At 49.3% G+C, this 16,698-nt stretch overlaps 1 protein-coding gene across 1 annotated transcript in view; it reads right to left on the bottom strand.

The window, feature by feature from the left end:
- The window catches only part of LOC138483022 (sodium/iodide cotransporter-like), a 642,342-nt gene that overhangs the window by 12,350 nt on the left and 613,294 nt on the right, over positions 1-16,698 (bottom strand). The window contains exon 13 of the mRNA XM_069613846.1: positions 536-639. Within this exon, the coding sequence (XP_069469947.1) occupies positions 536-639 (104 nt within the window). The remainder of the gene's footprint in view (positions 1-535; positions 640-16,698) is intronic.

Genomic DNA, 16,698 nt, shown 5'->3' with positions numbered 1-16,698 from the left:
CTTCTCACTTCTATCATTGGCTTTTTCCCTTTCCCTATTCCCTTACTCAGTCTCTACCACACCGGCATCCCTTCTCACATCCTCCCATTAAACTATGCACGCTCTTCCTTGCACACTGGTGTATATAATTGCAAAATGCAAAGAACAACAGTAAACACCGAAACTAATGGCTTTGCCAATGCTTGTTTTTTTATTTCTAATCCAGCTTTGTCATTGGATGTGTTTGAAGGCTGTCAACATTTTATATTCCTTATGCCAATTTAAATGACTTCCTATCAGTTTAATCATGGGCAAATGTGAAAGAGATATAAGTCCTAAGCGGGCGAAAATGCACACAAGCATCTCTTAATTTAAACTCTTAGAACCTCCTACACATTGACTGCGGTCGGTGAGAGCGACACAAACACAAAGTACATTGAGGCCATACAAATGGGGAAAGGGCGCTATATAACTAACAAGTACAATACAATACTATACAATATCCAGAATGCATTGTTATCCAATTGTGAAAAGCAGCTCTTTGTCTTGGTTGTACCTGTTAGATAGCTGACCGCTATCCCCACTATGACAGTGATTAACGTTCCAAAGGTTGCATAGTAAAGGTATGAAATGGCATAGAAGTCATCTGCAATTGCTGGTCTGCAAAATAAATAACAATGTTAAGGACGGAAGAGACATTACAAGGCCCAATGCCTACAAACCTAATAACACTATGAGAAGAATTTGAGTGTCTGACAATTAGTACCCTGTCCAAGATGGCTCACTTGAGATTTAAATCGGCAGAACCGCAGCTATGTTAGGGGGCCATCTTGCATAGTGGAGAGAATGCAACATGTGAGCTAGAGGGTTATAAACAAGCGTATGCCCTGCTAGGCTAATAACACCACCAATGTCAAATACTTGCAATACAACTGTGTTGTAAATATCTCATGAAATACGTTTTTTTTCTTTTTGCAATTCGTACCATTGGACACTGATGTTATTATGCTATGCAGACTTTTTCATTATGAAAATAACCATGTATTAACTGTCTTTCACAAATACTACTTGAAGTAGATGTTAAAGTGTACTAGTACAGGTAGGGTTCTAATGAAAATACGAACCTAGAATTTGTGGGAAATAATCCAAGCACAAGATTAATTTTGCTAGGCTTTGCATAGATCTACTTTTGAATTAATAAATGGTATTTTTTTTTTTTTGCATGGGCGCAACTACCAAGGGGTTTAAGCTTGTCCTGACCCCCTCAAAATATGAAACATTACCTTTGGTCCCACCCCATATATTCCACCCCACCCTTTCTGCACCAGCCTAAAGAGGCTTTAATTAACGTATCCTAGGGGTGCCTTTACTGATGAAAAGAAGCAGCATTGCTTACAAAGCTTTAGCTTTTCCGTAAAAGAATGAAATTTGCATGCAAACTATGTTAAAAAGATATACACTAAAGGACCATAAGATGGCAGACTATGCACATAGTAAGTAGACAGTCTAAATTATACTGCTGAGCACTGCACCTGTAAACTGTAGTGTTTGTGATGTGAACAGTGCAAGGAGGAGCCAGCGCACTAAACCCGTTTCCTGGCGCGGAGCGGCCGCAGAGATCCGGCGGAGTTCGGCAGAATTGGCAGTCTACGGCAGCACAGTTTCTTCTTTCTGTCCACAGTGCAAGGAGGAGCCAACGTAATAAACCCGTTTCCTGCCACAGAGCGGCATCGGAGATCCAGCGGAGTTTGGTAGAGTTGGCAGTCTACGGCAGCCCATGGCGGGAGATGGCGCCTGGTAAACCCCACAACGAAGATGGACGGCGACTACGCAGTCTGATACATCGCGTAGAGGAAAATGGACTCGACAATCGGAGTCCGTTGAAAAAAGGTAAGATCCTGTCAGATGAGCCTGTCCCGCATGAAGGAGCTAAGCAGAGACTTGCAGCCTCCTGTTCTTCCCCATCACGACTCACTACAGCTTTGAATGAGGGACCAGTGGAGATTGATCCCTCCCCCAATCCAAATGCAAGTTTGGAAATTCGAGTGCTCATGGCGGAATTATTAGCAGCCCCTACTGACTGAGCAGCCGCAGGACTCTGCTCTTGGAGAGAAAGAGGAGGGGGTTGGGAGGCGAGCGATGACCTGGGGGTCTTGGCTTCAAGAGGGTCCAGAGGGTCCATGAAGTGTCGGGACCTGTGTGGAGCAGACTTTGAGCCGCAGCACTCTAAATCACAGTCTCATCAAAGCTCACCTTGGGTGGAGGATGAAGGACAAGCTGTTAAATTAAAACAGCCCCCCCTACCAAACTTTGATCAAGCCCATCCCCAAAAAATGCTAAACAATAAGAAAAACCCAATAACATCGGGACTGGACATAGAACATGTTTGCCCAAACGGCAACAACATGACAATAGAAATCGACATCCACCCCAGACCTAACCTGGAAAATCTTCAAACCCCGCCTTCGCGGACCAACATGAACATCTTCCACATCAAAGAGAGCCCTGGGAAACTCCAATCCCCCAGGGCAGTCTCGAATGGGATTGATTATATTCTGAGCCCGGGTGACGAAACAGATCGATTGAAAGATGCAGAAAACCCGCTCACCTCAACAGACCTGGACGGTCTAAAAGACAATAGAAAGAAGACTAAACTTAAAATGCCCATTCATAAGAAAGTGAAACCAAGAGATAATAAGACGGCAAAACTGATGAAAAAGAATGGCTCATCACAACTTCTATCACTCCCAAAGAAAAAAGGATTCTTTGTGAAATGGAGTGATAGGGAGCCTCGGAAATACATCACGATAAACCCAACTCTGAAACCCGGCATTGTAAATCAATCAATAGTTTCCCACTTCTTGTCAAAAAAGTGTTATGAAAAGAACCCTCCTTTGGGAGAGCTATCTGATGCGGAAATTCTGCAAGGGGTGGATGCAATCCCCGGGATCCAGCTGCCAGGGCTAGAAGCTTTCTCTTGGGCTGCTTTATCATCAGAAGTAAATAAACATCACAACCTCCACCAAGAATAAATGGATGTGTGTGTACCGGGCAGGCAAGACAGCAAGAAGCAGATGATGCCAGCTCCGGAGTTGGCGATCTTATCCCCGACGAGAGTGAAGGGAACCACTCCATTAAGAAGTGATACGCCATTGTCCAAGAAGTCTCCCACGACAGTGGTGAAGAACCCTTTGTGGAAATTAACACCATACTTAAAGAACATCAGGAAGCAAGACCTGAACCACGAACGGACGAGGTTAGAGAAGTTCAAACAGAAAAACCTTGCCCGATTGTACCCAGGCTTCGAGAACGTCAATGCACAGAAAAGAACCAAAAGACGGCTCTCACACCTAGAGATATACCACCAACATCGGCACTAAGCAATAAGATATTACCAAGAGCTAATGGGCTAATCAACGGAAGTCTGAAGGAATTCAGTCCAACTGAACCGAGATAGTCTCCTTCCCTTTCGCCTCTAAGAAGGCAAACATCATCAAGATTTGTGGAACCCTTATCCAATGAAACTACGACAAAAAAACATGATCTGATGACAATTATGTCTACTGTAACAATAGCGCTAGCCCCATTTTCGAAATTGTATGAGGCACTAAATGATACCTTAAAGGACCATACATCCCTGTTGGCTATGATGTATACCAAATTAACTTTTTTGGAGGGCTTCGTCACTGCTGCTCCAGTAGCAGGCGAGCACCAGGGCCATACCCCCTCCCAACAAAAAGCTGAGCATAAAGTACTCCTAAAAAACCAATGCACGGACACTATAAAACTGAAAACAACAAACAACAGTTTGCAAACGTATATGCTGAAAGAAGGACAAGGGGCAAACCTAAGGGTTAATATAAGTTCAGTGACGGATGAAACCACTGTAAAGAAGAAAGGAAAACTAGACCTCAATAATAGCTCGATACCGCAGAACCAACATCAGCACAGTGGGGCAGATAGCCAGGCTGGAGTCAAAAAGAGAGGGATGGGAATGGTTAATCTGGTACTGCAGCAGGTGCCAACAACAAAGCCTATGAATGGCTGCGTTATGAGGGAACCAGCTATGGAAATCGAACCAAAAGCCCACCATGATCGAAAGGTCTCAAAACCTCAATCCTCTTTAAACCTCGCGGAAGAGTTATTACTGGTGTTCTCTCATGCAATGGGCAAAAACCCTGTAGAGAAAAGGAGGGTCGCAATGGAAGAAGAATCACAATTCAATGCAAAGGAAGGCTTGCCAGAAGAATAAGAGGAGAAGGCTGCCCTCTCTGTGCTGGCGCAAAGGGTGACCACTAATCCCTCCCTTAAAGAACCACCACAGAAATTGAGGAGAGATTCTTCGCAAACCCCAAAGAATATCAAGAGAATTGTGACTATGGACTCAGAAGACTCAACCGACCTGGTGGATTTATCACAATACTCAGAGGAGTCGGATTCTGAGGTTTATTGTCTAAAGGAAAACGAGCAACTACTACATACGTCATTGATAAGCAACACCAGTGCCTTAAGTGGGGTAAGAAATTGAGGCGGGGCCCTCGTTTGGGGGCATGGCTTTCATTGTGGGCGTGGCCTAAAAGTGCACAATCATAATAAGGTGCGCAAACAAATATATACATGTATGTGAGCATTTATATGTTTGTATGCGTACTACTATGGTTTGTGTACTTTTCAAGCCATCTTTTATAAACGTAGCAATGTTACATATTTCTGTTTATAAAAGGTGGCTTGAAAAGTGCACAAACCATAGTAAGTTACACACACTTGTGTGCTTACCTTACTATGGTTTGTGTACTTTTCAAGCCACCTTTTATGAACATAGACATTTGTAACATGTTTCTATGTTTCTAAAAGATGGCTTGACACGTAAACAATTCAAGGCATCTTTTATAAAGCGTTGATGGCGGACAAAACCCAAGGTGGCTTTGTCCTTCGACAAAGCTTTATAAAAGATGCCTTGAATTGTGTACTTTTCAAGCCGTCTTTTTTAAATCTTTCTACGTTTATAAAAGATGGCTTGGAACGTGCAGAATTCAAGGCATCTTTTATAAAGCTTTGTCAAGGGAGAAAGGCGTCTTGGGCTCAGTGATCTCTGCTCTGATCAGAGATCACTGAGCCTGAGGCGTCTTTCACCTTCTGCGAACCCACAGGCTCTGTGATCTAATATGCATATTAGATCACAGAGCCAGCGTGGGTCAGTGACCTGGGGAGGGCAAAAAAAGGACAGTAACTTCCTCTGATGACCCTGATGAGGGGTCATCAGAGGAAGTTACACTGTCTGACAGGAGTGCCGCCAGCCTCAGCGTCCCTGTGGCTGGCTGGCACTTCTGTCAGCTTGCCTGACATAATGACTGGCGCATCTCCCGTCACGGCTGCGGCGGGATAATGCGTCCCGCCCATGTTGTGTGGGACCTGGAGCCCCTGCAGGGCTCCTGCTCAGCCTCACTTTCTGGAGACTGCCGGGACCCGGCCCTGGCAGGCCCCGACCCACTTAAAGCACTGAGCAACACTAATGCCAGCCTCAAAACTACGTCACCCCCGTTTCTCTCATTGGCTGATAGACGAGAGAAAATTGAAATAGAAAGAAGGGGATGAGACGAGTTGAAGAAACAACAAGAAAAATCATCAAAGAGAGAGATACAAAACAAGAGTACTCCCACTAGTCACCCCACAAAGCAGGCTAATAAAACTAGAAGGGCTGACTCAAGAGAAAAGAGTGGTGGATGAATCACATGGAACATTAAGTTACAGATGAGAAGGAAAACCCGAGGAAGGTTCAGACATTGAGAAAATCGGAAGAAACCTTTAAAAAGAACAGAGACGAGAGGGTAACCAATAAGAACAAAATTAAGAGCGAAAGAAACTTTCTTTCTCGAAACAATAGGAAACGCTAATGGAACAATCCTCAACAGGAAAAAACGTTCTGATCATATTCCAATTTATACCCACTCTAAGATTAATCGCTACAGAAGATATCAAAATTGTTGAATTTGGAGTGAGTGGGAAACCTGACAGCGTTTACCTCCACATTCCTTCACCAGTAGTTAGAGCGATGATCGAACAAGCATCAGAAACCCTCCTAATGCTGGGATACAAATTATCCATCTATCGAGGATCAAAAGGGAAGGAAGAGACAGAACAGAGCGATAGATCAAATGCTCGAAAAACTGCTGAACAATTATGGAATCATCAGCCAAAAAACAGATTAGGCGATAAACATCAAGTTCAGATAAGTGATGATGATCGTAAACATCGCCAAAAGGAAAAGCCTGTGAAGCCAAACACCACTAGCAAGTCTAGCAAGGGAGTCAGAGTATCCCCAACAAAGGAAAATCAAAACAAAACAAAAGACCCAATGCGTCCTGTGGGGCAGAAGGAAGGAACCCCAATACTCAAAGACCCATTGGGGCTGGGTCACTACCCTAAAGGTCCATTATCCAAATTAAAGATAACATTTACCCCGGAAGTAAGTGAGTTGGACGACCCTAAATCAGTAGAGGTCGACTCAGCAAAAACACCATCACAAGAGGGGCATAAATAGAGATGGATCTCAAAAGCTTTGAATCAGACCAACCAAAGTTAGTAAATCAGGAAGGCGGAAGAGAAGGATGTCTCCTCTAAAGAGACAACAGGATTCCTAACCTCCTTGAAATTTTGATCATCTTCTAAAACCTAGTGACGTGTGTCTAGACGACTATGATGTACTTTGTCTCCAGGAGACATGGCTGAGAGACCAATTAACTTTGGATGGAATATGAAACTTAACTTGCCCCTGCATCTAAAGGTGTCTTTGGCCATCCTTTCTCAGGTCTTCTGATTCTGGTTCGATCTAATAAAGAACTTCGAGTAATCAAGACAATAGTAGGAGGAACAGAGGGTGTGACACACGGAATGGGGAACAACGCGTGAAAATGTGGGCGTCACGGGGTAGTACAGGAGGCAAATGCGCGGAACGCCCACACGGACGTTCAAAACACGTGTTCATGAATTAGAACGGGGCTAACGCCTGCGCCAAAAAAGACGCGCTAATCCTGAAACACGTACGCCAGCAGGAAGCAGGCATACGTGGACCCGCGCAGCATAAAAGTGCACGCAAACAACAAACAAGCTCAGACGCCAGGATGAATATACCGTTCCTAGCAGCAGTGGTCATGGGATACCGCAGGAGGAGGAGGATAGTCAGGCCCAGAATTTTCACACCCAGAACCAGCCTTTTTGGGATGCCTGATGACCAGGTGTATGGGAGGTACAGGTTTCCACCTCACATAATACTCGACCTGGTCAGTGAGTGGGAGGATGACCTCACATCACCCACCCTGTGCTCCCAAGCACTCAGCCCCCTGGAGAAGGTCCTCAATGTACTGCACTTCTTGGCCACTGGATCATTTCAGCGGACAAGTGCTATAGTGGGGGGGTGTCAGGCCATGCAGTCACGCTGCCTACACCAGGTCTTGGCCATCATGACGGCATGCCCATCAGTCCGCAGGCACATATACCTGCCCAGAACACCTGCAGAAAGGCAGGCTGCCGTCCAGGATTTCTACGGGGTGGCACAATTCCCCAAAGTCCTAGGTGCCATTGATTGCACCCATGTGGCTCTACGTCCCCCCAGGGCATCAGAGCACATCTATTGAAACCGCAAGCACTGGCATTCCATCAACGTCCAGGTAGTATGTGATGCCAAGGGAATCATCACCTCAGTATATGCCAACTATCCAGGGTCCACCCACGACAGTTTTATTTACAGAATGTTAACCCTAAACCGGGACCTAGAAGCTGGGCGGCATGGCGATACATGGCTGCTCGGTGAGTATAAATGCCACAGCACATGCATGCATGTCAGATACTGAGTAATGTCACAACACCACTAATGATACCCATCACCACCTCCCCAGGGGACAGTGCCTACCCTCTGAACACCCACATGATGACGCCAATTTGGAACCCCACCACGCCACCTGAGGTAAGATACAACACAGCCCAAATTGCAACCCGGGGCATAGTGGAGCGCACATTCAGAGTGCTCAAGTCACGCTTTTGCTCCCTTGACCGTTCTGACGGGCAGCTGTTATACGCTCCCGCAGTAGTGTGCAGGATCATAGTGGCAGTATGTGTCCTGCACAACGTTGCAACATGCCGGGGCCTGCCCGTGGACATGGTGGTGCCCCCACATCCCCAACCACATGCACACCCGCTGCGCATGGGAGGGGAAAGGGCACAGGGTGAGGCAGCCCGTACGCAGCTGGTGCATAATTACTTCACCTAAAATCACACCCCTGTGGAGTGCACACAGCCCTGCCACATACCATCTGAAAATCAATGATGATGACATAAGGGACAGTCAACTGTCACAACCATACCAGCCTGATATTGGTCACCTGGAAGTGTTACATTGAGTGCATCCCTACCTACACCAACACCACCAATGCTGTGTCATCAAAAGACACACTTCTATGCTGCTAAATTCATTACCCCCTTGCAAAATACAACATGACAACAGTGCCATGTCACCCAACCCCTCCCCAGCACCGCCACCCAACACACCATGGCATGTCATGCTATGTGAGAGCAAACAAAGCAATCCCCAAGACATGACACAAGTGTCACAAAGTACAGTGTCCCCAATGGAAACTGGCCACACACAATATGCTCCCAGTAATGTAGAACTAACAACACACATGACCAAATACTTACCAACAATACAATGCAGCTACACAACCTCAAACATAGCATAAACATGACAGTACTAAGTTAAAGTAGTGATAGTCTTACAACCTGATTATGCCAGCACATCGACCACTTCCAACTGTACAGTGTTGCTGCTACGCAAATGTGTAAGTGCACTGCTTACAACATGAACTCCATCTTCAAAGTAGACGGCCTTGTGAAGACATGAGGAATGAACCTGCAAATTAGGAGGAAGACATGGATGCACAAGCACATATCAATACACCATGCAGTGTACAATACAACAACAATATCCACTAGGAATGTATACACAGTATTGACTACAGACTGCCCACACAGCTCATGGGAGTCCAACGTCACTGTGTAAGTCACTGTCACTTGGGCACACCCTTTGCAAACCCATGGAAACGGGAAGCAGGAGGGGTGTGTGTCTCACAAACCCAAGCAACTAACCCAAACTCAGGACAAGCCTGTATGTGGCCAGCTGGAATACAGTGGATGCCCACAGGATGCCCATGGGAGCCACACAAGGCAACACACTGTAAAAATAAAATCAAAAATGCCCATGTGGGTGTCAGGGGGGGAGGCCACCCAGGTGGTCCGAGGACAGGGTGCGCACCAACAGCCACCTGTGTGGATGTTGGGAAAAAAAAACACCTCCATGGGCTCATGGCCTGCACGGCTATGCCAATGTGGGAGAACTGCTGCTGTCGCTCTCATCACCCTCTGCTGCTGCCACAGGAGGTGGTGGTGCTATGGGAGGCAGCCCACGCAAAGCCATGGTATGGTCTTCCATGGCAGCAAGCATGCGGGTGTGGAAGGTCTCGTTCTGGAGGATTATAGTGCGTAGATCCCCATGCACCACCTGACGTGATGCCGGATCTCCTCCCGAGTTGCCTGCATCTCAGCTGAGAGCGAACGTGTGAGCCGCTCTAGCTGCTGTTCTGTCCTCAAGTTAGTGGAAGCCTCAAGATCAACAAGAGTCTCCCAGAGGTGATGGAGTTCTACCCTCAGGGCTTCCCTGTGGCCCTGGGACTCTATTGATATCGATTGGCGTAGAGTCTCCAGTGCCGCCCGTCTGTCCCTGTCTGTACATGGATTGTTCCCATGCGGTATTGCCTGGTGGCGTACGGCCACCATGTCGGCAGGCACCACACCTGTTTGGGGCAAGGCGATCTGCGCCATGCTGTGCCGGCACTGCCTGAGGCTGCAGGACTGCATTCCCCTTCTGATCTGCTGGCCCAGGATCAGATGTTGTGGAGTGTGACCCTGCATCCGTAACCGCCAAAGGCGGACTTACCAACACTGACATCCCCATAGAGGCTTCTACCCCTGATGCAGGTGGGTTGGACAAAACAGAATCCCTGCCAGAAACACTTACCTGCGACGGCACATAGGTCTCATCATCCAAATCAGCACCTGAATAGAGTTCTGGGGAGGTGCACCCAGAGACACCCCTGGACAGAAGGGTCTGCAACAAGATTGGGTTCTCACCCACCACCACACCACATCCCCCACTGGTGCCCGGTCATGCCTGAGATCCCTCCTGGGTCTGCACCATCTCCTCAACCTCAACAGCATCAAGTGTGTCATCCCCTGCAAAAACATGAAAGACAAAAAATGGAAACAGGCATTAGCACCATAGCACACAAATAGGCCTGACGAGCTACAGAACCAGTACATGATTTACACATGTCCCACATGACTATAACCCTCCCATGCATGCACTGTCACTGAGTTGGAAGGGGAGGCAAAAGGCAGACACTGATGACACCAATATGGAAGAGCAACACATTTGCTGCATGCTGGGTAGCACTGCCATCACACATTGGCCTGTGAGTGGCATGTCCAATACACATACATGACACATGTCATCACACAGATGGCATGTACCATAGCCATGGTACATTCCACAAGTACATCCATATGTCAGTGAATGAATACTGTCAGCCATCCATGTGAGATGGACATTATGAGATGAAAAATGCTACATAGTGTGACAAAATAGGCATGTGCCACACACTGCAACAAATCCAGTGTACAAAAATACAGTGATTGCAGGCCGATGTATACATCAATGGTTGTGCACTTCAACATGACAGGAAACAACTATCATGTTCCACATTCAAACAGGCCCCAAAAATGTATGTGATCAGGCCAATACTCAATCAGCCTGAATGGTCAAATCATTCACCTAACAAGGTAACACATGTGGGCCAATGTGGGGTTCATCAATGACAGAAGCATGTCACAAATGTGACAATAGGGCTGAGGAATGTGTAGCAAAAGTGGGAGAATTGAAACAATCAGCCTGAACGAACACTGAAAAATGCAAACAATGTTGTTGCAAGATGCCACTTCAAGGGCAACTGCCGTAATGTTGCACTAAATTACTACTGTGGGCAGAAGGGATACTGTCACACCCAAATCCAAGGCCGCTGAATGTTTTGGATGAAGCACATGGGTGACCCATACCACTCAGGCACACACACCCTCACCTGGCACTCAATCAGAACCCGTCACCCATCAGAGTAGCGGCATGATTTGAGGCCAGCTTGTTCTTTGCTCTGCGTTTCAGGTCATTCCACCGCTTGTAGCAATCATCAGCTGTGCGCCTCACAAATCCAAGGGCACTTATGCGGTCGGCGATGATCTGCCAGTGTGCCTTACGTTGACCAGTTGTGGTCTTGGACCCTGCAGTCACCAGCATTTCATGGCTATGTGCCGACACATAGGCCACAAGTGCATCAAGTTCCGGATCATTAAAGCAAGGCTTTCTTGAGGTACCGAAGTGTGTAGCCGCGTCTGGGGTCTCAGCCTGTCATGCCAGAGCACCCTTCTTCCTCTTATTTAAAGGTGGAGCAGACCCAGAGTGGCTTATGCTGCTCTGGTCAGTAGGGGCAGACTACCCGGTGGACTGGGTAGTAGGAGTGTGGGAATGTACAATGGCCATAGGTCTTGATGCAGGCATTGGTTGCAGGGTAATGTTGGCAGGGGGAACGTCAGTTTGATGGACCTGGACTGACACTGTCCTGGCTAGGAGAGTCAGAGCTGGGGTGGATGGAGCTGCAGCTGCCCCTGCAGCCTCCCCACCCTGCATACTTGGGGCAGCAGATGACATAGCTGCCCCAGATCCACGTGGCTTGGTGACAACAATTTGCACCGCCACACGTGGCCTAGACTTGCTGACCTGGAAGTCAGCCTGGGAGTCATCCTGTGCCAGTTCTGGTGCCACAATGGGCTGGTCCAATAGGGGCTGAGCTGGGATGGTGTCAGCCACATTTCCCTCAACCATGGGGGGGGAGCATGGGTGTCCCTGATTGTTCCTCCACACATGGGGGTATAGGGGAACCCTGCAAATCCCGGCCATGTCCCGTACCGCGCCCACCATGCCCACCTTTTGAAGGTCGGCCACCTTTGCCTCCCTTACCGCTTGGTCGCCTCCCAACCATGGCACTGATGTTGTGCGTATGGGAGTTGCAGTAAACTATTGTCCTGGGCAATTGGGGGTCAAAGGGGTAGGATACCAGATGGAATTCGTACCCTGGTGCTCTAACAAGGCTGTCTGTGACCCCTGGGGGAAGATGACGGGTCACGCAACGCACAGGCAGCCCAAAATCAAAAATTAACGTGCACGCAACCCCTCGTAGACCATGTGCGTGAAAAAATGAACCTGCACTACGCTGTGGCACCCAGAAACACAAAACTAAGCGTACGCGTAATACACACAGCCTACAATGACCTCTGAAGGGGAACACTACACACGGGGCAAGCACAGTTGCTAAGTAAGTGCGGAACTCACCATCTGCCTGGAAAAAGAACGTGAAAAATATGCGCATGTGCGCGTTGGCAACACCCCCGCCAAAAGAAGAATTGTACGCTGTCTGAGGAGACAGGACAAAAGGAGAAGTGAACTCTGTTTGAGGAAACAGGCCCAACAAAAATTCAGAAAAGAGCTGCCCGAGGTAACAGGGAGTACGAACTAGAAACGCTGTGAAGTAATCGCGTGTGAACCGACAAGAAGTACAAATTTCACCCACTCGCTCTCCACGAAAAGCACGTACAAGGAAATGGTGTCCTACACGTAGCTTTTAAACAAGCCCACACGTACACGTCAGATACGCGTGTACGCGGGTGCTTTCCACCAATTACACGCAATGACACTCGGACGTGCAGTTTTTCCACGTGTGCTCTGTCATCACGTGCTATGAGGGAAACGCCCATGCGCGTAATGTAACTTACACGCTTACACGCTTACACGCTAAGGGCCTTTGGCAATTTTTTCACGTGCCAAATCACTCCGTATCAAGCTGGCCACGCGAAAAACACACGGAAGCCCACGCTCCTGCCCAGAAGGCCGAATTACTGCCCCCCAGAGCCCCGAGCACGCTCCCACCTGCCATCTGCTGCTGCCTGACTGCCTGCTGCCCACGTGCCCTGCCATTTGCTGCCTGCACGTCAGCCAAGGGTGTAGTTGCTGTGACCACCCCTGCTGGAACCGAAGACTCCCGACTGGGATTCCATCGCTCCACAGCCCAGCCCCAGGACCCAGTTGCCCACCCACTCCTGCCTCTGGGGTTGCCATGTCCGGCACAACACCATCTGGCAGCACTGGCAACCCCCAGCCAGAGATGCAGAGGGCCACCAGCTTCACTGCCACCGAAGTTGGTGTCCTGGTGGAGCAAGTCCTGGGGCAGTATGATGCCCTCTTTGGAAGTTCGCGCGCCGACAATGAAGGACGGACCAGGATCTGGATGGACATTGTGACTGCCATCAACGCGGAGGGGTGGCAGTCCGTGACTTACATCATGTCAAGAAGCGCTGGGAGGACTTCAGGTCCAGGACCCTCAACAAGGACCGGCGCCTCGCTAAGGCAGTGGATGCCAATGGGCGCCGGGACCAGCTGGCGAACCATCAAATGAGGGTTCTGCAACGCATATGCCCAGCACTCTACGTCCAGATCCTTGTGAGGCAGACCCGTCTGGAGTCGAGCGGTAAGTGTACATGCATGTTGATAGTATGCTGTGCGTATCGTGGTGTGCTAGTAGTGTGCAGGTTGCACATGTGTTTATTTTGGGCCATGTAGGGATGTGTGTGTACATGGGCATGAGGCTGCCACATGTGAGTCCTCTCAGTTGTGAAACACATTGATGGTGTATGTGTTGGTAAGCATGCTGGGCAAATGGAGGTGTGGGAGCACACATGTCTGAATTTCTGTGTATGTACATTGGCATGTTTGTGGCATGGATGGTGGTTCATAATGCATGTATCTGCACTGTGTACATGTGCATGTATGTGTATCTGACAAGTGTGCAACTGTGATGCAACATGGATGCACATGACACTGATATGTAGAAGGATGAATGGTGGATGTGACATGTATGGCCATCTCATCACTGCAACAGTTGGAGGAAATGTAGACATGCATGTAAGTGTGGTGGCGTGTGTGCATGTCTAGTGCACTCCTTGTGTTTCGTGTGATGTCAGGCTCACCTTTGGCTGTTCATGCTGTTGTATGTGTATGGATGGTGCTGCCTGGTGCAATATTGCTGTTGAAATGTTCGTGTGTGTGAGTTAAAAATGACATGTGTCTCATGGAGTGTGATGCCGTGTCTGAAGTTAAACATTGCCACTCATGTGCAACTGTCATGTGTGTATCAGTCCATTGTACAGTGCCCTGATGCCTGTGTTTTATCTCTCCCTGTCTGCAGCGTCAACTGAAGAAGAGGGCAGAGAGGATGCTGTGGAGCACAGCGGCAGGGATCGTCCCGCCAGCCGGAGACACAAGGCCCGGCTCCCCTCCCAGATTGTCATCTCGTCGGGGAGTGAGGAGTCTGGTGCCGCGTCCCAGGCCGCAGCTGCCGAGGGTAGGTCCAAGAGGCGGAGGTTGGAGGTGGACTCCTCGGCAGCAGAAGGGGCAGCTGAGACCCCACAGGGTCCGACGGAGGAAGATGGCATGGAGTCATCTAGGTTGGTGGGGGGTTTGGTGGAGGAGGAGGCCATGGAAGGGACTGGAGGTGGGGATTCCACTGGTGCTAGTGGTGCAGTGCAGGACCAGGGACAGGAGGCAGCACAGGCAGCCACAGAGGTGCCTGTGTGCAATCCTGTCCCTGATCCTGTCACTGCATCATCTGGCACCAGCAGGGATGCCTACATCCAGACCCGTTTTCAGGGAGGGGATGAGCGCACAACAACTGGCCTTCCTCTCCCTGCGGACGTGGCTATCCGGGACCGTGTTGAGCCTGTCCTGGCCGGGATAGCGTTGCGTCGACGGGGCATGTAAGGTGACGTGCAGTTTTTTTGTGAAGAGACTGCACGTCATCTCTGGTGCCTCTTTGACCGCGTTGACCTGCTGGGACGGGTCACCAGTGCTGGATTCCTCCGTGTGCTGGACCTCCTTGCGACCCCCTCCTCACCTGAACCCCCTACACGCCAGTCGTCCTCCATGCCATCTTCCCACCCATGTATCACCTGGGTACCCTGTGGAGCTGCCTCTGACCCTGCGGCCAGGCTGGTGGAGGACACATCCCTGCCACAGTCGGGAGCCGGACGTCCAGCAGGGGTGGCCACCTCAACAACTGCACCCCAGCCGGAGGAGGATGTGCAGGCAGCAAGAGCCAGGGCACAGGCAGAGGCACAGTAGCAGCAACAAGGTGGGAGCCATCATGGCCCCGGGCCTTTGACACCGGAGGGGCAGGCATCGGCCAGAGGGCAGGAGGACCCAGGACTGGAAGTGTCTTCCGTGTGGCAGCGGTTAGGCCATGCTATAGACGCGGAGCGGCAGCGGGCAGAAGAGGCACGGCTCACGATGGTCAGGGCGGAGAACTCCATGCGGAGGGTCCTGAGGCGGGCCGAGTGTCTCGAGGCAATTCGCAGGGAGTTGTAGGAGAACATGTCGTCGTCCCTGCGAACCCTCGGGGCCATGGAAGAGGACCGCCTCCAGGACATTGAGTAGGAGTTTGATGATGCCCTGGCCCGGGACATCGAAAAGTGAGCCGTCGGACTAGCCCGCTGCCCTTGTAAATAGTTTTTAGAGTTAGGTTTCCTTTTCGTTTTCCTTTTATTTGTGGTCAATGGACAATGCCACACAAATTTGTATGTAGTTATATTTTTAGGTATTTTGTTAGGTAGGTTTCATTTGTTTGGTTGGGATCATGGACCCTTTACATCCTTGGACAATGGATTGTATATAGTTTCATCATGTATTTATTTATTTATTTTTTTGCATTATGAACATGAAGCAATGGAGATTTTTTTTTACATTTCCTTTGGATTTGCGTTGTTGGAGGGTGAATTTGGAGTGTTTTTCTTTCTAATTTTTTTGGATTGGTTATCATTTTCATTCAATCATCTTTTTCACATGCTTTTCATTTCATGTTTCATATTTTGGTATGCTTTCATTTCATTTTTGATTTTATGTACATAATACATTTTTATTTTTTAGTTCCATGTGTGGGATTCACTCATTGGGTTGATGCATGTGAAAATGTAGGTTTACACAAGCAATGCCAACCAGTGTATGTGTGTGACGGACATGTGTTGATGTACATAGTTGACTTTTGGTTTGTGTCATGAGATCGGCATTTCACTGCTGGGGGGTGAGGGTGCAGGGGGACATGAGTGGGGGCCTGCTGGCAGGTGCCCCTCAGTGCTGGGGGGTGGGGGTGCAGGAGGACATGAGTGGGACATGAGTGGGAGCCTGCTGGCAGGTGCCCCACAGTGCTGGGGGGTGGGGGCAGGGGGACATGAGTGGGACATGAGTGGGGGCCTGCTGGCAGGTACCCAACAGTGCTGGGGGTGAGGGTGCAGGGGGACATGAGTGGGACATGAGTGGGGGCCTGCTGGCAGGTGCCCCTCAGTGCTGGGAGCTGGGGGTGCAGGGGGACATGAGTGGGACATGAGTGGGGGCTTGCTGGCAGGTGCCCCACAGTGCTGGGGGGTGGGGGTGCAAGGGGACATGAGTGGGGGCCTGCTGGCAGGTGCCCCTCAGTGCTGGGGGGTGGGGGTGCAGTGGGACATGAGTGGGACATG

The sequence above is a fragment of the Ambystoma mexicanum genome, chromosome 1p (genome assembly GCF_040938575.1).
Source record: "Ambystoma mexicanum isolate Mex_15411 chromosome 1p, UKY_AmexF1_1, whole genome shotgun sequence".
NCBI classification, from domain to species: domain Eukaryota; kingdom Metazoa; phylum Chordata; class Amphibia; order Caudata; family Ambystomatidae; genus Ambystoma; species Ambystoma mexicanum.
This window is presented reverse-complemented; position numbering and strand designations above follow the sequence as displayed.